The sequence below is a fragment of the Littorina saxatilis genome, linkage group LG11, assembly GCF_037325665.1.
Source record: "Littorina saxatilis isolate snail1 linkage group LG11, US_GU_Lsax_2.0, whole genome shotgun sequence".
In the NCBI taxonomy this organism is placed as follows: Eukaryota; Metazoa; Mollusca; class Gastropoda; order Littorinimorpha; family Littorinidae; genus Littorina; species Littorina saxatilis.
Genome location: NC_090255.1, coordinates 4,157,862 through 4,181,501, shown reverse-complemented (window position 1 = coordinate 4,181,501; position 23,640 = coordinate 4,157,862). Strand labels below are relative to the sequence as shown.

Sequence of the window (23,640 nt, the reverse complement as noted above, 5' to 3'; positions counted from 1 at the left end):
ATCGTTTGTTTTTAATTGTTAGTTTTCAGGCATTCCTTAATTGAGCCTGAAGTTGACTTCACAAAGAATTATTGAAGTCTTTTGACGTGCTGAGAGGTGTGTGTGTGTGTGTGTGTGTGTGTGTGTGTGTGTGTGTGTGTGTGTGTATGTGTGTGTGTGTGTGTGTGCGTGTGTGTGTGTGCGTGTGTGCGTGCGTGCGTGAGTGCGTGGGTGCTCGAATGCATGTGCCATTTGGAACTGATATCACTGTTTCTCCGCAATACTATTTTTAAAGAAATATCTTTTTTCCACTTCAGGCCGTGGCCAATGCGAAGAGGGAGGTGTCTGTGCCTGCAATACACAATTCGCCGGCAAGGCCTGTGAACTGGAGTGCGTCAATGGTACCAACCCTGGAACAGGAAGCTGCCAGTGCGACCTTCCCTGCATCACTGGACTGCGCTGCGACCACCAGTGTTCCCACAACGGCCACTGCAACACAGAGGGACAGTGCGAGTGCGACTTCTTCTCCGGGTTCAAAGGTCCCCAGTGCGACGTCCACCGCTGTCCAGGCTGGCCTGAAGACTGCTCAGCACACGGCACGTGCAACGAAGCGGTCCACGAGTGCGAGTGCGAGCCCGGGTGGAAAGGGACAGCCTGTGAAACACCTCAATGTCTCGGTAACCCGCCGTGCAGCGGCGTCAACGCTACATGCGAATTGGGCCCAGGAGAAGAAAAACCGCGATGCTTCGGCTGTGCGTTTCCTTTCATGGGCGACTCCTGCGAGCTGAAGTGTGTTCATGGCTCACCCATGAGATACTTTGACGGGAACTGGGAGTGTCTGTGCGATCCGTGCTACAGCGGCGTCAGCTGTGAAGAGGAGTGCTCTCACCGAGGCACCTGCAACTCCGTCACCGGTATCTGCGACTGCGGGTACGACGGAGGTCGAGGAGACAGGTGTGAAATCGACGGGTGTCCAGGCCGGGGTGAGGATTGCTCGGGTCACGGCGCCTGCAACTCCGTCACGGGTCAGTGCACCTGCGACAGCGGTTGGAGCAACCGCGGCTGTGACGTGGCTTCATGTCCGAACAACTGCCATTACCGTGGCGACTGCCTCACTGACAGGGGCCAACCAGTCTGTCACTGCGATCAAGGATACTTCGGCGATGCTTGCGAGTATCGGTGCGTCAACGGTACCGTCCAAGGAGATGAGTGTGTCTGCCAGCCCTGCTTCTCTGGAGCTTTCTGCGACATCCTGTGTTCTAGATCGGGCAATTGCACGGACAACGGAACTTGTGACTGTGGGTTTGCCGGAGGTAGAGGCGAGTTTTGTGAACTACCTGGGTGCCCAGGATACGGCTCAGACTGCAGCGGTAAAGGAACCTGCAACACAGCCACCCTAGAGTGTGTGTGTTCGGAAGGGTGGAAGGGCACAGGTTGCCATCTACCCGACTGCATCGATGACTGTAACGGTCGTGGGTTCTGCGACGGCTCGGTGGACAAACCGGTGTGTAGGAACTGCGAGGCCGGGTGGATGGGCGTGGCCTGTGAGATACCCTGCAACGGTACCCAGCTACCCATGGACAGCGGAGTCTGCGTCTGTGACTCTCAGTGTCAGCACGGCAAGAGTTGCCTGCAGGTAACGTTGTTATTTCTTTACACTTATAATATGGTTTGTGTTGGGTTGTTTTTTTCTTGGCTACGTTGCTGTTATAGAAATACGGGACGATTTAGCATTGACACTCTGAGACTAATTTAATTGATATAGTGGAACAGTTACTGAGGAAAGTATCCATTGAACGTTCTGCAATAGATATGTTTGATTAAAGATTTCAACATTAACGTTTTGTATGTATGATTATACAGCACATTCCCCGAGTTGAATTGTTGATGGAAGTTGTATTTTACTGATGCTACAAAATGTCGTAAGCCAAAATCTACCAAAGAAAGAAATGAGCCCAACTGAAAGTGAAAGCAATCGGGTTATAAAATAAGGTCATGCCAACTTCCTGACGAGATATAAGCTTAATTAAAATGCCGTGTCCGCCCAGTGATCAGGAGGTCGTGGGTTCGAACCCCGGCCGGGTCATACCTAAGACTTTAAAATTGGCAATCTAGTGGCTGCTCCGCCTGGCGTCTGGCATTATGGGGTTAGTGCTAGGACTGGTTGGTCCGGTGTCAGAATAATGTGACTGGGTGAGACATGAAGCCTGTGCTGCGACTTCTGTCTTGTGTGTGGCGCACGTTAAATGTCAAAGCAGCACCGCCCTGATATGTCCCTTCGTGGTCGGCTGGGTGTTAAGCAAACAAACAAACAAACAAACAAATTAAAATGCCATCTTTCTTTTATGTTTTCACTTCTGGATTTCCTGTTTCCTCAGTTTGTTGTACTATTGTTCAATGTGGTTGTCTTTTCTTATCTGTTATGTTGTTTGGTTTCGCTCTATTTCATTTCTGGCTGTTGTTCTGTCCTCATGGAGTTTTGGGGACCTCGTGACTCAAGAATTCTTGGTAGTTTTCTCATCCTTTTCTTGGGATGGTCTTATTGAATTCCAAGGTAGTAGTTATCTATTGCCTTACACTTCCTTACTCTTTTAATAATATACGATACCGATACATTAACAGCATAGCGGTAAGCTTACGAGTAATTTTCTCCTGCTGATATGACGAATGTCACCGAGACGAACTTCGCTCTCTGAATTCTTTGTCGGTATCTGGGAGACTGCCAGTAAATGCGACAGAATGTTCATGTGACGCCATTATTTGCATTATGACGTCTTCTCGAACTTAGTTTCGCTTTTGACGTCAGAGGTTTTACTTTGGAAGAGGGGGTCAAGAAAAGACGTCTTGGTTTCTTTAATTGGTGTCGTTTGTCTTAAAGGTGTGCAACGGCAAAGGCGTGTGTGACAACGACACGTGTGACTGTGCGGGCCCCAGTGGCCTGAACCCCGGGTGGTGGGGCGAGCACTGCCAGGACCAGGACTGTCCGGGTGTGGGCAGCGCGTGCAGTCGTCATGGCACGTGCAACTCTGCCATCCTCAAGTGTATCTGCGACCCGGGCTGGTACGGCGATGGATGTCACCTACCCGACTGTCCTGGCACGCCAGATTGCAACGGTCACGGCACCTGTGTTGCTTCAGGTAAGACTTGACTGGAGTCTGTTCTTCTTCGTCTGTCTTTTATTTTCACTCGCAAAAATGGTAGGCATTTTGGCCTCATATTCTGTTTGACTTCTTTTGTGTTGAATTGCTTGCGTAGCTCCAGTTGTAGTTGATGTTCTGTCTCTTTAAATTGTAGATTAAGATTAATGGGATAACTGAAGAAAAAAAACTAACAAGTTAAACTTTGTATCAGGCATGTTTCTTGCTTGAATGTCGTGAGCTGTCAGACTGGAAAAGCATTCAAACAAGTTAATTGCTTGCATCAGCCAAGTTGCCAAATGGAAAGATGCTCTGGTCCCACGTCAAAGCATGGGAAAATCTGTGATTTACGTGATCATTCTTTCTTTCTTTCTTTATTTGGTGTTTAACGTCGTTTTCAACCATTCAAGGTTATATCGCGACGGACGTGATCATTCTTTCTTTCTTTCTTTATTTGGTGTTTAACGTCGTTTTCAACCATTCAAGGTTATATCGCGACGGACGTGATCATTCAGGAATGTGCATTGAAAGACCAATCCTTTAACTTTGTTCAGGGGTGTACCCAACCTGTGAATGTGACACTGACTGGATGGGGCGAGAGTGTGAGCTGCCCTGTGTCAACGGCACAGCGATGGACGATTTCACGTGCCAGTGTGATGCGTGCTACGCAGGCCCTGGCTGCGATCAGCTGTGTAGCAACCACGGTGACTGCAACAATGGAACTTGTGTCTGTGAATCAGGATGGTGGGGTGAGTACCGACATTTTCGAACCATAATGTGAATTTCTTTCCTTGGTCTTTTCCAAAGTCTAAATCTTAGTGTCAGTTGCATGTCATTTGAGACTGAATTGATTTTGTTCTTGCTCTGTTTACCTCTACTGTTTATATGCAACCTTTTCAATACAACAGACCAGCACGGTTGGCCTAGTGGTAAGGCGTCCGTCCCGTGATCGGGAGGTCGTGGGTTCGAACCCCGGTCGGGTCATACCTAAGACTTTAAAATTGGCAATCTAGTGGCTGCTCCGCCTGGCGTCTGGCATTATGGGGTTAGTGCTAGGACTGGTTGATCCGGTGTCATAATAATGTGACTAGGTGAGACATGAAGCCTGTGCTGCGACTTCTGTCTTGTGTGTGGCGCACGTTATATGTCAATTTCTCAAAGCAGCACCGCCCTGATATGGCCCTTCGTGGTCGGCTGGGCGTTAAACAAACAAACAAACAAACAAACACTACAACAGGTTCCAATGTTTACCAAAAGTTTGGCAGGCAGAATGTGGTACCCCTTTAATTTGGTAGCGACGTGTGTATACTTTTAGCTTTGAAATACCATGGTGCGCCTTATAATTGACAGTGCCTTGAAGTCAGAACATTATGGTAAATCTTTCTTGTTTGAAGTTGAAAGCAAAAAGTAAAACAATGAAAAAAATAGGTTGCTCGAGACAGGAAGAATTTAATACAAAAAAATTACAAGGTCATTGTCCATCAGTTTGATATTTCAAGAAGCATTGCAGTTATAGACAGATTACTGCTATTTGGCTGGTTAATAGAGCCTCCAAAAACACTAACGAACAAAAAAAATGCAACATGAACCTTACAGACAACAGCAACAAACAAACAATCACGTGATCAAACAATTCAACGACATTAAAACTTGTACTTATTTCAGAAGAATCATTTTAGAAAAAAAACGTCTCATTGTATACAGAATACAGAATCTGTAATTGCCCAAGGTTGGGAATTTGTGATGACATTGCGGTTAAAAAACATTTCAATCCAGCCATACACACCAGCACACGCATCATTTATACAAACTGATCAACAACATTAATTTAAAAACAACACTGGACAGCATTAGTATAAAAAATACATTCACAAATACTAGCAGTGTACACATCGAGTTTCCTCGCCTCAAGTCACACACACACACACACACACACACACACACACACACACACACACACACACACACACACACACACACACACACACACACACACGCACACGCGCGTCAAGTTAATGATGAAACTTGTTTCTTGCAGGCGAAGTCTGTGCAGAGAAAGGTTGTCCAGGTGTAGCGGAGAGTTGCTCAGGTCACGGGTACTGCACCATTGCTGACCAGACGTGTACCTGTGACCGCTACTGGACAGGTGATGACTGCAACTCACCTGACTGCCCAGGAGATCCAGTCGACTGTAACGGTCAAGGTAAGCTGAAAGTCGGCTCATTGACTTTGTTCTTTGTGGTTTTGTAATCAGTTTTGTATACGCATTAAAGACTCAGGCAGGCATAACTTTGCATCTTTCATTCTTTGGAATTTAGTAACAGAGATGATTTGTTACATCGTAAGGTAAGCTAATTATGCTGTCCACCAGCAGAAGTATTCCATTCGTCAAATCATCTAGTAGAGCCATCTAAAGGATCATGGTGTCGTGTACAAAAATTCAGTTTGGCGTGTGATTAAATATTTAAACTGTACATCTTTGTATTCAACATACAACCGGATGCTGACATTAATAACATGAGAATCAGTAAGAGCAGTGGTATTGAATTTATCATTAGACATTTTTTAGCTTTAATTCTTTTATCATAAGTGCATACCATTATTTTTTGTTGCCCAGGTTCCTGCGACGGCACCAACTACTTCCCCCCTCGATGTGTCGACTGCCAACTGACCATGGGGGAGGCCTGTGAACGTCCTTGTGTCCATGGCAACGAAACAGAGCCCTTTTCCAACCTCTGCCAGTGTGACCCCTGTTACTCTGACCCCGGATGTCAGACACAGTGCTCGGCCCATGGAACATGCAGCAACGCCACCTGTCGCTGTGAAGCAGGCTACAAGGGAGATCAATGCGAACATCTTGACTGCCCAGGTATAGCTTTCCTTGATAATTTTAAATCGGAAACCATCTGTGCTACAGTAGAAATTGTCTTTGAACCAGAATGCTTGTTAATATTTCAGTGTATGTCAAATACAAGTCAATTAATAAAGAGAGTGTTGTACTTAAAACAACTCTCATACTTAATGTATCGCTCTTTTTACATTGTACATATCTTTTCTGTTTTATTGGGAAAAGTTTATTGGTTTTGCAATTCCTCCAAATCAGCACATTTTGCTGATTTGAAAGAAGACAAACTTAAAGAAAAAGAATGGAACTGGTTTCTTTTGTTACAGAAAGAAACTTGTAATAATAAGTCGTTGTTCGGTTATAGTGACGCCATATAAAAACAGGTATATTGTGGATCGTTTCATACGAATCATTTGAATCTTTGACTTTTAACAACTCACTCTTAAATCGAAAACACTTGATTGTTTTGCATTGTGTTTTGAATTAACCTTTCTAACCAATCAACACTTCTTACCGTTCACCCTGATTTGGGAAAGTTAACAGTTTGTGTCTAATATAAGTACGAGTGGTTCTGGGACCAGGTTGACAGGAAATTATCGGGATTTTGCCGGTATAATGTGAAAACACAGAAAACGAAATCAGCGACCCGTCATAACTGCCGGATGATGTGTAGTTTAACAGCTTCTCGTCGTGATTACAATGTGCTCACTTGGTTTGATCTGTTGGTGTGATCTGTTGGTGTGATCTGTTGGTGTGATCTGTTGGTGTGACAGGATGACCCGTCTGTATGAGACACCAGATTCTTATTTGTAAAGAATTATTAATTGGACAATCTCAACAACAAGATGACTGTAGGAGATACAGTGGAACCCCCCTTTTAAGACTCCCTCCTTTTTGAGTCACTTGAGAAAAAGTGACTCTATGTAATCGGTCAGTGTTAGTCTGTCCGGCCGGCCGTCCGGCCGGCCGTCCGGCCGGCCGTCCGTAGACACCACCTTAACGTTGGACTTTTCTCGGAAACTATCAAAGCGATCGGGCTCATATTTTGTTTAGTCGTGACCTCCAATGACCTCTACACTTTAACGATGGTTTCGTTGACCTTTGACCTTTTTCAAGGTCACAGGTCAGCGTCAAAGGAAAAATTAGACATTTTATATCTTTGACAAAGTTCATCGGATGTGATTGAAACTTTGTAGGATTATTCTTTACATCAAAGTATTTACATCTGTAGCCTTTTACGAACGTTATCAGAAAAACAAGGGAGATAACTAGCCTTTTCTGTTCGGCAACACACAACTTAACGTTGGGCTTTTCTCGGAAACTATAAAAGTGACCGGGCTCAAATTTTATGTGAACGTGACTCATTGTGTTGTGAATAGCAATTTCTTCCTGTCCATCTGATGCCTCATATAATATTCAGAACTGCGAAAGTGACTCGATCGAGCGTTTGCTCTTCTTGTTAAGACCTTGTTTTCTCAGACTTTCTGTTCATTGCCTCTGTAAAATTACCCCCATTTTAAGACTCCCTCCTTTTTAAGACCCACTTTTCTCAGATTTATGGAGGTCTTAAAAGGGGGGTTCCACTGTATAAACAAAGTTGAAAAACAAAAGAAATCGGTACTCACCGGTACTCCCCGGTACTCCCCGGTACTCCCCGGTACTCCCCGGTACTCACCGGTACTCACCGGTACTCCCCGGTACTCCCCGGTACTCACCGGTACTCACCGGTACTCACCGGTACTCACCGGTACTCACCGGTACTCACCGGTACTCACCGGTACTCACCGGTACTCACCGGTACCAACACAAGGGCAGCACAGATACAGACAACGTTACATGTTTGACAGGGGAGGCTACCGCTCCTTTCACAGCAGACTCTGCACCCGAGTTGTTGGCATTTAAAAGTCAACACCAGTGGATTGTAGAAGTCTGTTTGTGATGGGGTCTGGTGGTTTCCGATTGTCTGTATGTTCATGGAAACCTTCGGGTTTGCATAACAGTTTTTATAGGGCTAAGAAATTAGCCCTAACATTTTCAATCCTGTTTGATTGCACTTCGCTTCCCGAGGTGATCGTAGTGTTTCGGCACTCGGTTACACATGTTTGCCTACGGAGGTTTCTTCGGGACAACAAATATAAAGTAAAACAAAAAGCAATTGGACAATGGCTAATGCATTTATTCCTTTGTACAGGAGAGCCAGACTGCAGCAGCCAAGGGCAGTGCACTCGCTTCGGGGACCAGTCTGTGTGTGTGTGTAACGCTGGCTTCTCTGGGGATGACTGCTCTCAGCTCGTGTGTCCTGGCACCCCTGCCTGCAGCGGACATGGTACGACCCACTTGTTTTTAATTCAATTCAAGTCAATTCAATATAACTTTATTGTCTGAATGTAACAAACAGACATTTGTCTTTTGGCTCGTGTATAACATCACATGTGATAAGGTGATAATGTGATATAATTTTTAAACAGGCAATGCATTGCTTCTATTTGTAGGCTTATTTTAGTAAGTGTGTGGGTACAATGTTTGCGTGTAACGATATGATGTGAATATGCGATGTGAATGTTATTACATGCATGGTTGATTGATTGATTAATTGATTGATTTTACAGACACACAGTCAAGCTTGTAATTTCTCTTTTAGAGATGAATAAAGATTATTGTATTGTATTGTATTGTATTGTATTGTATGAAAACAACACTCTCAGAACACATAGGCACATAAAAGTACACATCAATACACACATAACCCAGACCACACATATCCATACCCGCACCCTCACATTCATCCTCGTACGAACTCACATTTAGCCTTTTGATGCTTATGCTGGTGCATTTTAAGGGATATGTATTTTAAGTAAAAATGTAGTGTCACGTTATTTGATATTGTAGAAATAACGAGTTTTTGACTCACATGTGAAGCAAAAGTGAGTCTATGTACTCACCCGAGTCGTCCGTCCGTCCGTCCGTCCGGACGTCCGGACGTCCGGAAAACTTTAACGTTGGATATTTCTTGGACACTATTCAGTCTATCAGTACCAAATTTGGCAAGATGGTGTATGATGACAAGGCCCCAAAAAACATACATAGCATCTTGACCTTGCTTCAAGGTCAAGGTCGCAGGGGCCATAAATGTTGTCTAAAAAACAGCTATTTTTCACATTTTTCACATTTTCTCTGAAGTTTTTGAGATTGAATACCTCACCTATATATGATATATAGGGCAAAGTAAGCCCCATCTTTTGATACCAGTTTGGTTTACCTTGCTTCAAGGTCAAGGTCACAGGAGCTCTTCAAAGTTGGATTGTATACATTTTGAAGTGACCTTGACCCTGAACTATGGAAGATAACTGTTTTAAACTTAAAAATTATGTGGGGCACATGTTATGCTTTCATCATGAGACACATTTGGTCACATATGATCAAGGTCAAGGTCACTTTGACCCTTATGAAATGTGACCAAAATAAGGTAGTGAACCACTAAAAGTGACCATATCTCATGGTAGAAACTGAAAGAGCCAATAAGCACCATTGTACTTCCTATGTCTTGAATTAACAGCTTTGTGTTGCATGACCTTGGATGACCTTGACCCTGGGTCAAGGTCACATGTATTTTGGTAGGAAAAATGTGTAAAGCATGTGAGTCGTATGGGCTTTGCCCTTCTTGTTGTCATGTGTTTTTTGTCGAGCTACTTTCCTTCATTAGTAACAGATTATGTAAACCAGTACAGATCCGCCCAGATCTTTACATAAGAGCATCCTTCCACTTGGCAAAGCATAGTTTAAAAAACAAAATCTACGTCCAGACTGCTTCCTGCACAGAACGGAAATGTTTTGATTTAGTTAATTTCACAGATTTACACACGAGTCAGTTATGAAAAATTTGGAATGGTTTACTACTCTACTGCAAAGCTGCTAGGTTAATTAGCTGCTGAACTATACCAGTTACCACCTTCCAGGGAACTGTACGGTCCCGGTGTCACGATTTCATCTTTCGCCTGTGTACATATTTCCCCCTCGATATATACTCAAGACTGAAATGTTGTTTCCTGGTAAAATTAAGAAGTGAAATTATTTATGGACGAAAAGCATGTCAGTTTCTTGCATGTGAAGAAAATTGGTGGTGAAATTTAATAGATTTCACCCCCAAAATCGATTTTTTCGACAATGTGTACCGAGTGGTTACGTCCCTTGAGTAAGAAGGGAAACATTTGAGGATGAATCAAATTTCAAGTTAAATAAAAAAAATTGGTTGGACAAATTTGGCCCCATGAATGTAAGGTACACAAGGTCGCTTATCAGTACTATCGAAGGGTGTTTATGTTTGTTCAGTGTAGAGTTTATACTAGATCAACGAGGCCGAGAATCGAAATATCAACACGGCGAAAGATGAAAACGTCACACCGGTGGGAAGCGCAGCCCCTATGTGTCTCTGTGACCAAGGGTTCGACGAAGCGGCCGCCATTGTTATCATTGGTTATGTTTCTAATGCGTGTAAGTATGGAAATGGTGTATAGTTGCATGGGTAACGAACGGTTGAAATAACTTACCTTGACTTGCAGGTAACTGTACAGTACCAGTGGGAAGCGCAGCCCCTATTTGTCTCTGTGATCACGGGTTTGACGGAGCGGCGTGCGACAGGTGCAAGGATCACTTTGAAGGTGCCGCCTGTGACAGGTGTGAAGACAGCTACATCGGCTACAACACTGACTGCAGCGTCCTGTGTGTACATGGGGACTCTGCCTCTCCAGGTTAGTTTTGTTTCTTCACCTGTGGCTTATGAAATAATGTGATACAGTGGAACCCCCTTTTAAGACCTCCACAAATCTTTAAAAACTCAGGTCTTATAAAGGAGGGAGTCTTAAAATAGGGGTAAATTGACAGAGGTTATGAACAGAACATCTGAGAAAACAAGGTCTTATAAAGGAGGGGGTCTTAAAATGGGGGTAAATTTACAGAGGTTACGAACAGAACATCTGAGAAAACAAGGTCTTATAAAGGAGGGAGTCTTAACATCGGGGGTCTTAATAAGGGGGGTTTCACTGCAATTGTTTTGAGTGGACACCTCCCAATAGAGGACATCTGTTTTTATCCCTAGGCATACACACTTGATGAAAGTATATCAGTCTTGAAAGGACACCTGCAATGTGTGGACATTTTAGGTGGTCCTAGGAGTATACTCTCGTCGAAGGTACAGTGGAACCCCTCTTGTTAGAGCTCCACAATTCTGGGAACATCAGCCCTTAGAAGGGGGGAGTCTTAAAATGTGACCCTCCACAATTCTGGGAAAATCAGCCCTTAGAAGGAGGGAGTCTTAAAATGTGACCCTCCACAATTCTGGGAAAATCAGCCCTTAGAAGGAGGGAGTCTTAAAATGTGACCCTCCACAATTCTGGGAACATCAGCCCTTAGAAGGGGGGAGTCTTAAAAATGGAGGTCAATTTTCAAAGGCTAAGAACAGAACATCTGAAAAAATAAGGTCTTAAACCAGAGAGTCTTAATTTGGGGGTCTTAAAAGGGGGGTTCCACTGTACCACGTACTGAATCTTTCTATTGTCAGTTGAAGATAACTCTTTAGGACGACTTTTTATGCATCAGATACAAGGGTTTTACACACTAGTTTGATCTCTGAGATTAACACTACAGAAGTTTGAATTTTGAACTAACGTAAAACCATTGTTTTTAATTTTTTTCCACAGGAGGCGAAGATTGCGTGTGTCACGATGACAAGGTCAAAGGTCACTGGACAGGAGCCAGCTGTGAGCAGTGCATGCTGGGATGGAGAGCGTCAACATGCACACAGTGTGACACAGGTATGATGTCGTTATCTATTTACGCCCCCGGTATAGGGGTGTGTATAGGATTCGGTCGATGTGTTTGTTTGTGTGTTTGTGTTCGCATATAGATCTCAAGAATGAACAGACCGATCGTCACCAAACTTGGTGAACAGGTTCTATACATTCCTGAGACGGTCCTTACAAAAATTGGGACAAACACACGGTTAGGGAGTTATTGGTGGATTAAAATTCTACAAGGACTTATATATAGAGGGACATCTTCATGGTCAAAGGGAAATAACCTTCTCAGTTGGTGGCAGTGAGAATGGTTATTTCCCTTTGACCAACGGGGGTGTTTTTCCTACCTCGAAGGAATTTCTTGTTCATGTTTGGTATTGTTGGTTTGATGTGTAATGGTGATCATGCTGTTTGATTTGTTTTCTTTTCTTGAAACATGCACCGCCACTTTACCTACCCTGACTAGTTCAGTAGTTGACTAGTGATAAAGTAACAACATAAAATTGTGATAATGTATGAACAAAATTATTTGTTTCTATAAAAACCAGGGAAAGCAACTCTTCCACAGCCCATGAAACTTGACAGAGTTATGTCCGAACATGCCCCCCGCGTGTTAGGGGGAAGAATTAACCCGATGCTCCCCAGGATGTCGTAAGAGGCGACTAACGGATTCTGTTTCTCCTTTTACCCTTGTTAAGTGTTTCTTGTATAGAATATAGTCAATGTTTGTAAAGATTTTAGTCAAGCGGTATGTAAGAAATGTTAAGTCCTTTGTACTGGAAACTTGCATTCTCCCAGTAAGGTAATATATTGTACTACGTTGCAAGCCCCTGGAGCAATTTTTTGATTAGTGCTTTTGTGAACAAGAAGCAATTAACAAGTGGCTCTATCCCATCCCCCCCCCCCCCCCCCTTTCCCCGTCGGGATATAACCTTCGTGGTTGAAAACGACGTTAAACACCAAATAAAGAAAAGAAAATTCTGAACATCGTCTGTTATATAACCAGGGTTTGAGTTGTATTTGCATTTGGCGGTTCTCTTGTATGTACTCACCTGCTACTCATCACCTGTCTGTCAGACTTTGTGGGAGAAGGCCATTGCAGCATTCCATGCGTGGACAACCGAGGGAAATACCACGAGCAGGGAGACAACCCTGATCCCTCCGACACTTCGTCAGAGTCACTTCCCCTGCTCCCGGCTTTCCGCTGCTACACATTGGACTCGGACAATTCTGTGACGGCCTGGTTTGGCTATGACAATCGCAACCCCTACAACATCTACGTGGCAGCTGGCCCAGAGAACAAAGTGGGAGGGAATGTGGAGGAGGTGGCGACTGTTACAGGGAAGGGGGAAGTAACGACCAAATTCACTTCAGGCGTTGTGGAATATGCCATGACCGTCAGGTGAGTGTTTTGGTCATGAAGATGTTACTTTTTGAAATGTTTCAGTTCACTCTGTTATTGATTATTATTATTCATCCTTTTCTTTTCTTTTTTTTTCTTTTTTCTTTTTTTAGCAATCACAGACTTAAGGTTCTCTAAGTTTTCTTTGCTTTTAATTCTTCCTACTTTTGTACCTCTAGACAGCAGTTCAACGTGATGTCATTTGCTTGATTACCGATTTAATTTCCTAAAATGCAACGAGTTTCATCTACTAGTTGTGTGCGGAACTACCAGCACTAGACTATATACCTTGAACCATCAAGACTTGAGAGAATTTGACAGATACTATATGTGATATGGGTTTATGAATAACTAAATTATATTCACATTGTCTGTCTCAGACTAAAACCAAATGCGACCAAAGTGTGGTGGTACCTGGCACACAGCAAAGCCAACTCTGTGTTCAACTCCTCGTTCTCTCTGTCTGGGAATGAACAGTCTGTCTGCTCGGGCACGCCAGTGCTGGTGAGTTAATAGTTTGTGTGTAATAAATAATAAATATATCTTGATGTACATTAATTAGAAGAGCAAGCACACCTTTTTCTGTACTTTGTAATAATATGCTATTTGTGGAAAAGAGAGAAAAAAATAGTTTGTGTGTATGTCTGTCTGTCAGTTTGTCTGTCTGAGCCTACGTGCATGCATAATTATAATAGTATAATTATGTGTCCTAGTATAAATCGACCTCACCCTTGATGCTTAGCTGGCTGCTTTAAATGCCTTTGTGTTTTTCTGTGTGTTGCTTGTTATGTTTTTGCTGTTCTGCTAAATGCTCCCTGCTCCATGTAGTCAACTTTAGTTGGGTGAAATTCACTCCCAAGTTTTGCATGACTTCAGTGTTTGTATCAAAACGGAACCTTTCTTTTTGCCTGGATAATTTCTTGGTAGTATCGGAATGTAATGTGATGTGTTGAAAATTAATGGCGACATTTGCACGATTTCTAAATTGTTCTATGGAACCGATATGTATATATTGTGCCCAGATAGTCTCTCGAGAAAATGTTCTCTTAAATTCCACATGAGTAATCTTATCTTTCTTCAGACTCAGCCTCAGTTTGAAGGAAACTACTCCGGCTACTGTCACTGTCTTCCCGGCTACTGGGGACCGTCCTGCCAGAACACTTGCCCAGGGGGCGCAACAAACCCTTGCCATGGCAACGGGCTGTGCGACCAGGCAACAGGCGAATGCACGTGCTACACAGGAGCTAGACAAGATACGAACTGTAGCGTTTGCGAGGATGGATGGCTTGGAACAGACTGTAGTGTTGCGATGATGGACGGCGCAGCTAGTTCTTCAGGTCAGAGGTCCAAGTATGTGGGGAGCAGCTACGGTTCAGGACACTTGGAAACTTTTGACGGCAGTCTCTACAACTACCAGAAACCCGGAGAATACCTGCTGACGGACACGACCATTGCAGGTAGTGGGGTAGATTTAAAAATTCACGGCAAGTTTGTCATCTCAGCCATCACCGGTGCCGTCCTCTGCCAAGCTGTGGGAATAGGAGTTGGAAACGAAGTCTTGGAGATCCACGCGCTCTCTTCAGGAGTGGTTTTTGCTCACAATGGAAGCAAGCTTTCTCTTCTGGGGCTGCCGTCTTCTCTAGGGTCTGGTATCGACCTCCACATAGTGGGAACCAACCACTTAACCATCCAGTCTGGAGATGATCTGATCCTCAATGTCTACGTGCAGCAGATCAGTATTGACGTGAGTGTCACAGCAAGCTTTGAGATCTGCAATGCCAGCCAAGGCCTCTTCAGCTCCTGCAGCCAAACTCCATTCCCTGACAACGATTTCGTCACGCGTGACACCACCCTTCTCTCCAGTCAAGCAAAGCCGTACTTGAACCAGCAGAGCATTCATGAAGTGTTCGGACCTTCGTGGAAAGTGTCGGAGTCTGACTCCATCTTCCAGTACACCCTGACAGAAACCCCAGTTTCAGGGTATGGCTTGCGATTCAAACGTTCCCACGCTGTAAGCGATCCGCTGAACGTCTTTGCCAACCCCGACGCTGCCTTCGAGATAAAGTTCAAACTGGATTCCCTCATCTCTGGCTGTCAGACACTCTGGTCGTACAGGGCAGAAGAAGCATCTGTGGACATTACTGTTGCAGTGTGTGATGACGCAGTCACAGTCTACCATGGAAGCCAGGAAGAGAGAACATCTCTCACAGTACAGACACTGGTCTGGTACCACCTCTCCCTCAGCTGGAACTCACAGCCTCAGCTTCTCAACGTAGTTCTTCTCAAGGACAAACTGTCCATCTCTTCCGCCACTGTCAGTATCAACGCAGTCTCTCGACTCTTCTTAAACGGCGGGACCTTGGTTGTCGGAAAGCGCAACATCGTGGCTGCAGAAATTGACGGTTACGCCTGGAATCTGAACGGAGTCGTGGACGACTTGAGAATCTGGAAGCGAGCCCTGACCATCACAGAAATTCGGCAACGTTTTGACAGTTACTACATCGTAGACAGTTTCCTCACTTGTCACTGGACGTTCGAAGAAGGAACAGAAATGATAGCCGCTGACAGAGTTGCAGGAATCAAGATGACTTTTCCCTCCAATCCCTGGTGGCATCCGACATGGGTTGCTGTAGACTTCCCGTACATTTTCCCCACACTGAGTGAATACAACATCTACTCTCTCCTTCTCAAAGCAAGCAACAGCCCTTACTCTTCTTTCTGCATGGACCATGTTTACTCCACACAAATGAACTCAAGTTGCAGCCACCTCGGATCTTCAGCCATACAGAGCTTTTACAGGCAGTGTGTGTTCAACAGCGAAGCCTTCAAGGCATCCTCAGCCAGCATGGAAGTCATCGTCACTTTGGCCAACTTGTGTCAGTTCTACAGCCTGCAGACCTCACAGTCCTGGCCAGCGAAACCCTTCTGTCATGATTTCCCGCAGCGGGATTTCCCGGAGTGGGCAGGACAGAACTGCAACCAGCAATGCTTTGTGGGAACGTGGGTGCAGGAGAAGAACACATGTCAGTGTAACCAAGGTTTCTATGGCGACAAGTGCGACTCAGCGTGCCCAGCTGTGTCAGGAGTAGCGTGTGCTGGAGGGGCCTGCAGTGACAGCGGAACCTGCAGCTGCTCGCTGAACCGAGATGCTGCTTCTTCTTGTGCTGACTGCGCTGACGGTTGGGCAGGAACGGACTGCAGCGTTGCCATAGTTACGGACTCTGCTCGGACAGGAGACAGCAGGGTGTGCACGCTGTACGGTTTCTCTCACATCGTCATGTTTGACGGCCAGGCCTACGACTTTGACACCACGGGAGAGTTCACTTTGCTGGAGATGCAGAACCTGGGATTCTACTCCCAGATTCAGCCTTGTCCAGGGAACATGGCCACGTGCATGAAATCCGCCTGGATACAAACTGACTCTGACAATCTCACCATCTCAATTTCTGAGTCTTCAGGTGCGCTTCAGCTCTGGCAGAACGGAGCCATGATTCAAGACGACAGTTATCACAGCTCTAACCTCAATTTGACCTTGACCCAGTTTTCCCCAACCACGGTGGACGTCACCTTGGGAAGCAGGATGACCGCCAACATCGTCCTTCAGGAGTTCTTGATGACCGTGTCCTTCACCTTGCACAAGACAGAGTGTTCATCAGCTTCAGGTCTGTGTGGGAGCTGCGACGGAGACAAAGACAACGACTTCGTGGGAACATTGGGAACTGTTCCTCTCTCCAGCATAAACAGAACGTTCATCAACACGGAGTTCGCTCAGCGCTGGAGCCTCGCAAGTTGGTCGTCTACAGGATTCGTTTACTTCCCAGGATCAGAGGCGTCAGCGCGATCTCCTGCACAGGATGGTTTTGGGATCAGGTTCAACGGATCAGCAGCCTACACACGAAACATACCCGCCGTGAACGACTCTTCCGACCTTACCTTCGAGGTGAAGATTCAGCCTGACCAAACCCTACAGGGAACTGTTTTCGTCTATGTGGCAAAGTCTGAGATTTCAGTGGCCATCAATAGTTCTTTACTCGTTGTAATCGTGGATAAAACCGAATTCAGAACAGCAGTTCGTGTAGAGCAAGGTGTGGTACAACATTTAACAGTCGTCATCAGCCACGCTGAACAGAGAGTTGTCATTTACCTGGTCGGACATGGATCAACTCTTCAAACGGATGTAGTTGTTCTGTCAAAGTCGTTGTTGTTGGGTGGAGGAAGACTGAACATCGGAGGCAACAACGATGCCACAACAACGTACCTTGTGGGGGTGGTGGACGAGGTAAGACTGTGGACGCGAGCACTGACGGTTTACGAAGTTCTCCAGACGTCGTCAGTTAGAGTGGACAGCAGCTACACTTCACTCCTTGCCGTATGGTCACTGTCAGAGGGCAGAGGCCGGATTGCTGTTGACACCGTCACCCACCTGGAACTTTACCTGCCTCTGACTGGAGCCACCTGGGTGCTTAGCTCTCTCACCTGGACTTCAGACCAAACGGTCAGGTACTCCACCCGTCATACAGCCAAGCCAGAAGCGACTAACACCGCTTGTGAGCGCCTGAGAACAGACACTTCCATCTCTAACGCTTGTAGTGGTCTTGGTGGTGCCATCCTGAACTATGCGATCCGTGCCTGTGTCGGAGATCTGGGAGTAGCAACAACGGCGGAGGTGTTGGCTTTTGACACAGCAGCGTACGTGTCATACTGCATGAGAGTCATCCAGCCATCAGTCCCTCCCACCATCGCTGTCTGTCAGAACACTGACGACCCCCTCTACTCTCAACTCTGCGGAGCTGTCTGCAAGTTTGGCAAGATGGAGGAAGACGAAAGTGTGTGTCACTGCAATACAGGCTACTGGGGCTACGACTGCGGGAACACCTGCCCAGGTGGTGCAAACACACCTTGCAACGACCACGGGTTCTGCAACACCGTGACAGGTTCCTGTCAGTGCCAGCCCACCTGGTCAGATGAGATGGACTGTGCCACCTGCAAGGAAGGTTGGACAGGCAGCGATTGTTCTGCTTTCATTCCCTCTTCAACCGGCGTCAAAAACGCCACTGAAGGTGCAGCCACCACTAGGTACTGCACTCTGTTTGGGCTGACCCGCGCTGTGTCTTTCAACGAAGCCACATTCAGCGTACAAGAGGCAGGAGAGTTCCACTTACTCTCACACGTAGAATCAAACCTCGACGTCCAGGCAAGACTGACATACTGTGAAGAAGCAACTCTCTGTACCACTGCTGTAGGCATCAAGCTCGCTTCAGAAACCATCGTCATCAGAGCAGGATTCACAGCCGAGGACTCCGCCCAAGTGTGGATCAACGGAGACCTCGTGGAATCGCCAGACCCGAGCACAATCTCCTCCAACCTATCTGCACTGTCACTGGCCTGGGAGTCGTCCCACGAGTATGTCGTCAGCGATGCAGAAAAACAACTAGGACTGAAGATCAGGACGGACCAGCAGAGAGTAACACTGACTGTGAGAGCCAACTCGACCCTGTGCCAGAGCGCGGGTGCCTGCGGAATGTGTGGTTACAACCAGACAGGCTCGAACAAGCCGGGGTACACATCATGGACAGTGGAGGAGAACGTAAGTCTGTTCACTGTGATCATTGCCAACAGTAGGTACGGAGAAACTGCAGTCATCTCACCTGCCGCTCACTGTCTGAAGATCAGAGGTGATGGCATCGCCACGGGACTCTTACCTGACGTGTTCACACCTGGAAACGATCTGACCCTTGCCGTCCTCGTGAAGCCAGAGGCGGGGTCGGGAGTTGTGGTGTCCTATGGACGATTCACATCCTTCGGTTTGTTCTACGACAGCTCTCTCAAGATCCTTATCAACGGGACATCCCACGAAACAGGGCTGAGTCTGGTAGTGAACACATGGAACGAACTGATCGTGGTCTACACGGCAGCCCTGTTCAGGTTCGACCTATACGTCCATAACTCAAACGCAGTCATCACGTCACATCACGTTGTAGTGTCCAGCCTGTTCGTGTTTGAGACCAACGGGGTGATGACTCTGGGAGGCTGGACTGAAGTGGAAGGCGAAGGGTGGGGAACTGTACCGCTGATCACTATGTTTACCGGAGAAGTTGACGAACTGAGAGTGTGGCATCGCGCCGTGACATACACACAGATAGCGACCTCCTGGCAACATCAGCAGCTCTTCACCACCACTGGTGTCTTTGTGCACTGGGCTTTCAACGAAGGACAAGGAACTGTTGCTGTAGACAGGATCAGAAAGTACAGTTTTACTTTCTACACGTACGATTGGAAGAGGTCACTACCTCTCTGGAGACTTTCAAGCGTTGTTATTGCTCACCCTACCATCCCAACAGCACACGTTTTCACTGATGCAAGCCTGCTGAGGACTGCTGAGTTGAAATGCAGATCTGCTCTTCACAATGCAGATTTCGTTTCTCGGTGCGCAAGCACACACCAAACCTTCGCTCAGTTTTACTACGCTGTGTGCCTCAGTGACGTGGCAGCCTCTGGTTCGGTCTCTGCAGCCTTGACCTCTGTGGTATCCATAGCAGACCTGTGTGAAACAAACTTTGAGCTCCATTCCTGGCCCGGTCAGCCTCTGTGCTCCCTCTTTGATAGATTCCCGCGTTTTGGAGGCAAGGACTGTTCTGAAGAGTGCTTGTTCGGCTCATTCAAAACGGACAGTGAAGAAAGAAATGATGTCATCAGTGACGACACAGCACCGCCCCAATGCCAGTGCCGCAGAGGATTCTGGGGGATCAAGTGTCAATCAACGTGTCCAGGAGGCGTGGCCAACGCGTGCGGAAGTCATGGAGAGTGTACAAGAGACTCAGGTCACTGTGTATGCCAGCCAGGATGGTCTGGAACTGACTGTTCAAGTTGTGCTCGCGGCTACCACGGCACAGACTGTTCTGTCGCTCTACAGACCACTACGGAACACAATTTCTGTTCATTGACTGCCAACGGCCATTTGATGACTTTGGGCGGAGCTGGGGTGACCTTCAAAGAGCATGGAATCATCCAGTTCTACAAAACCCAGACTCTGAGGGTAGACGTTCTGTCTCAACCGTGTCACAACTTCGGCTCCTGCGTGGTCCAAGCAGCAGTGGAAGTGTCGGGTGGTCGTCTTCTTGTTGACGCTCTCAACAACACTCACGTTGTTATCAACCAGACCAGCAGAGCTCTTACTCCAGAAGTGACGCTCTCCGCTGACACCAAGTTAGTGGCTCTAGATCGCTTGACCTTGGAAGTCCAACACTTATCCGGCCTCAAGGTCAGACTGTCAGTGAGAGAGGCATACCTCGACCTTCACTTGACCGTAACATCAGCTTGCTCAGGAGTTGAAGGTATTTGCGGAAGATGCATTCCGGATACTAGTAACACTTGCGACAGCAATGATAAAGCGTGTCTGCTTCGAGCGTTAGGCATCACAGACTTTTTGGAAACCTACCAGGCATCCTCTACGTCAATCCAGGCATACCTAACCTCTTGGAAAACCACTTTTGCCAGCAGCGTGTTCTCCAGAGCAGTTGTGTCGACCATCACCTCCCTCCCTACGTCCTTTGCTGTGGCTCTGAATGGTGGATTCTTAGTCACAGCGCCAATACCTGGCACTGTCCTCAACTCAGACCACACCACAATTGCAGTCAGCCTTCGAATCTCCTCCACCACAAACATGACTTCATCAGTAGTCTGGAGTTACGGAGAGACCCAAGTGTTTGCTGTACTTCTTCAAGACGGCTACCTGGCCTTTTACTTCAACGGGACAGTGACCAAAACACAGGTGCGCGTTCAAGTCGACGTGTGGTCCCAGGTGACTGTAGTGTACAACAGGCTGGGAGGGACGGCGGTTCTACATTACCTGTGGTACAGCGCGACACACCTGAGACACCTTTACCAGGTGGTGAGCCTGGAGGTCGGGGTTCTACCTGCCGGGGGCACCTTGGCTGTTGGCACCTGGCAGACCTCTGTCGTCATGGCAACAAGACCTCTGGTGAGTCAAGATAACAGACACAGTTCATTTCTTGATTTCTACTTTGATTTGTACTTTTAGTGTTAGACAGCTGTCCGTTAATAAACAAAATGAAAGGGTTTTACAACATACAGGCTGTACACGTTATTCGTCGTCTTCTATCAAGCATACATATCTTTTGATTCAAACTTGATCACATTTTGTCAGAAAAAAATTTGCTTGTAAAACTAGTGCAAGAAACGTGGACACAAAATTATATTGCTTAGGTGTGGGTTGAACGTATATCGCCATGCAAAGCTTCTGTAGAAAAACAGAAACGACAACAACAAACACAATAATATCAGAACTTACTTTGTCGTCAATTGTAATAAATAATCCTGTCCTTTTTGCAGACGACACCTCTGTACTGCAGTGTGGAGAAGATTTCTATCTGGACCCTCCCCCTGTCACCACATCAGCTCATCACCACGTGGCGCCATTCCCACCTGACTCCACCCCCTGGCCTCGCCATTGGCTGGCTGCTCAGCACTGGGCGTGGTCATTACGTGACGGACATTGCCCACTCTCACCGCCTTTCCCTGTCCACCACAGGAGCCGCCTGGGTCCGAGCACAAGTCACCACCAGCGTGAACGTCGTGGTCAGAACTTCTCTCACCTCCTCCGTTTACCAAACGTCTTTGTCAACATGTGCCGCGCTCTTCCAACAGACAACCGTTCTCCAACAGTGCGGCGCTCTAACCACAGCTCTAAGCTTCTTCACCACAGCCTGCGTTCATGACGTCATCGCCGGCCAGGGATCCGATTGGTCAATGGCTGCGGTCGTGACCTTCACCTCTCAATGTCAAGCGTTGACAGGAGTGGGGTCGTGGCCGGGACAGAGCCTGTGCCACGTGTTCCCTTCTCGACACTTCCCCGTCTACAGAGGAGAGATGTGTGACAAGCGGTGTGTGTTGGGACGCCTTGATACGGACTCTGAGACGTGCGTGTGTCAGGAAGCCTACTGGGGAGAGATGTGTGACCAGAGCTGCTCTGGAGATGCCGGAAAGCCACCATGCAATGGACACGGGGTGTGTGACCAAAGCTCTGGAAGGTTGGTTGTTTTACAGATAGCTTTACACTGCACATAGAACACTTTCCTTTTCAATTCATTTACTTTATAATCCCAGTGCTGGGAACTTCGGATCGCTTCCTCCCAGTTAAAAGCTAGCAGCAACAGAGTCGCGCTACACATGTCTGTGCGTGTTTAGGTGCAATCATGCAGCCACCTGCACTTATTTTCATTTCATTTCATTTTCATTACTTTATTGTCCCATCGCTGGGAAATTCGGGTCGCTTCCTTCCAGTGGAAAGCTAGCAGCAACGGAGTCGCGCTACCCAGGTGTCTGCGTGTTTAGGTGTATTCAGCCACCTGCACTTATGGCAGAATGACCAAGGTCTTTTACGTGCCATTGTGATGACACGGGGGTGGGACATGGCTTCGGTCTCTGGGTCTGCACATAAAGTTGACCCGTGTCGTCCCGGCCCGAATTCGAACCTGCGACCTTCTGATCACAAGTCCAGTGCTCTACCAACTGAGCTACCGGGCAGAATGACCGAGGTCTTTTACGTGCCACTGTGGTGACACGGGCGTGGGAAGTGGATACCGCCTCTTGAGTCTGCACATAAAGTTGACCCGTGTCCGTCCCGGCCGGGATTCGAACCTGTGACTCTAGGATCACAAGTCCAGTGCTCTATCAAATGACCTACCCAGCCCCCCTACAGTACAATGTTCTCTACAGTGCAGTGCACTTATTCAAAATCGGTTACCTCACTGTTCGAGATCGTACTTCTTCAGTCTACATTCGCATGTGTTTTATGGTGTCATGTTGTTTTGGGTGCTAATGACTCTCTCTCTCTCTCTCTCTCTCTCTCTCTCTCTCTCTCTCTCTCTCTCTCTCTCTCTCTCTCTCTCTCTCTCTCTCTCTCTCTCTCTCTCTCTCTCTCTCTCTCTGTGTCTCTCTGTCTCTGTCTCTGTCTCTGTCTCTCACTCTCTGTCTGTGTCTCTCTGTCTCTGTCTCTCTCTCTGTCTCTCTCTCTCTCTCTCTCTCTCTCTCTCTATCTTGATGAATCATTCACAGTCTATTATGTTTTTAGGCAGTTTTGAACCAAGCATGCATCCCCCGAAAGAGGCGTATGGCTGCCTGAATGGCGGGGTAAAAACGGTCATACACGTAAAAACCCACTCGTGCAAAAAACACGAGTGTACGTGGGAGTTTCAGCCCATAAATAAACACAAAAGAAGACGAAGTACCTTTAACAAATTGATTGTACAATTCTGTGCGATCAGGTGTGCGTGCCAGCCCCAGTGGCAAGGAGACAAGTGCAGTAGCTGCACCACGGGGTACCAAGGTAGCGACTGCAGCATCGTCAAACCACAACCCCCCTTACAGCCACCTCCTCGTGCCACCTGCGCCCTGGGTCAGGGTGGGGACCTTTTCATGTTCGACGGTCACGGCGTCACGCTTCAGCGCTTCAACACCTACTAC

General features: G+C 46.8%; 2 protein-coding genes across 2 annotated transcripts in view; one reads left to right on the top strand and one right to left on the bottom strand.

Annotated features, from left to right (window-relative positions):
• The window catches only part of LOC138979446 (uncharacterized), an 80,251-nt gene that overhangs the window by 15,198 nt on the left and 41,413 nt on the right, over positions 1–23,640 (bottom strand). The gene's annotated exons all lie outside the window — the stretch shown is intronic.
• The window catches only part of LOC138980650 (uncharacterized), a 200,108-nt gene that overhangs the window by 161,097 nt on the left and 15,371 nt on the right, over positions 1–23,640 (top strand). Inside the window, exons 126-138 of the mRNA XM_070353559.1 lie at positions 297–1,615; positions 2,858–3,116; positions 3,671–3,865; positions 5,155–5,319; positions 5,734–5,985; positions 8,153–8,287; positions 10,521–10,709; positions 11,658–11,771; positions 12,831–13,155; positions 13,536–13,659; positions 14,237–21,136; positions 21,508–22,205; positions 23,442–23,640. Of these exons, the coding sequence (XP_070209660.1) occupies positions 297–1,615; positions 2,858–3,116; positions 3,671–3,865; positions 5,155–5,319; positions 5,734–5,985; positions 8,153–8,287; positions 10,521–10,709; positions 11,658–11,771; positions 12,831–13,155; positions 13,536–13,659; positions 14,237–21,136; positions 21,508–22,205; positions 23,442–23,640 (10,874 nt within the window). The remainder of the gene's footprint in view (positions 1–296; positions 1,616–2,857; positions 3,117–3,670; positions 3,866–5,154; positions 5,320–5,733; positions 5,986–8,152; positions 8,288–10,520; positions 10,710–11,657; positions 11,772–12,830; positions 13,156–13,535; positions 13,660–14,236; positions 21,137–21,507; positions 22,206–23,441) is intronic.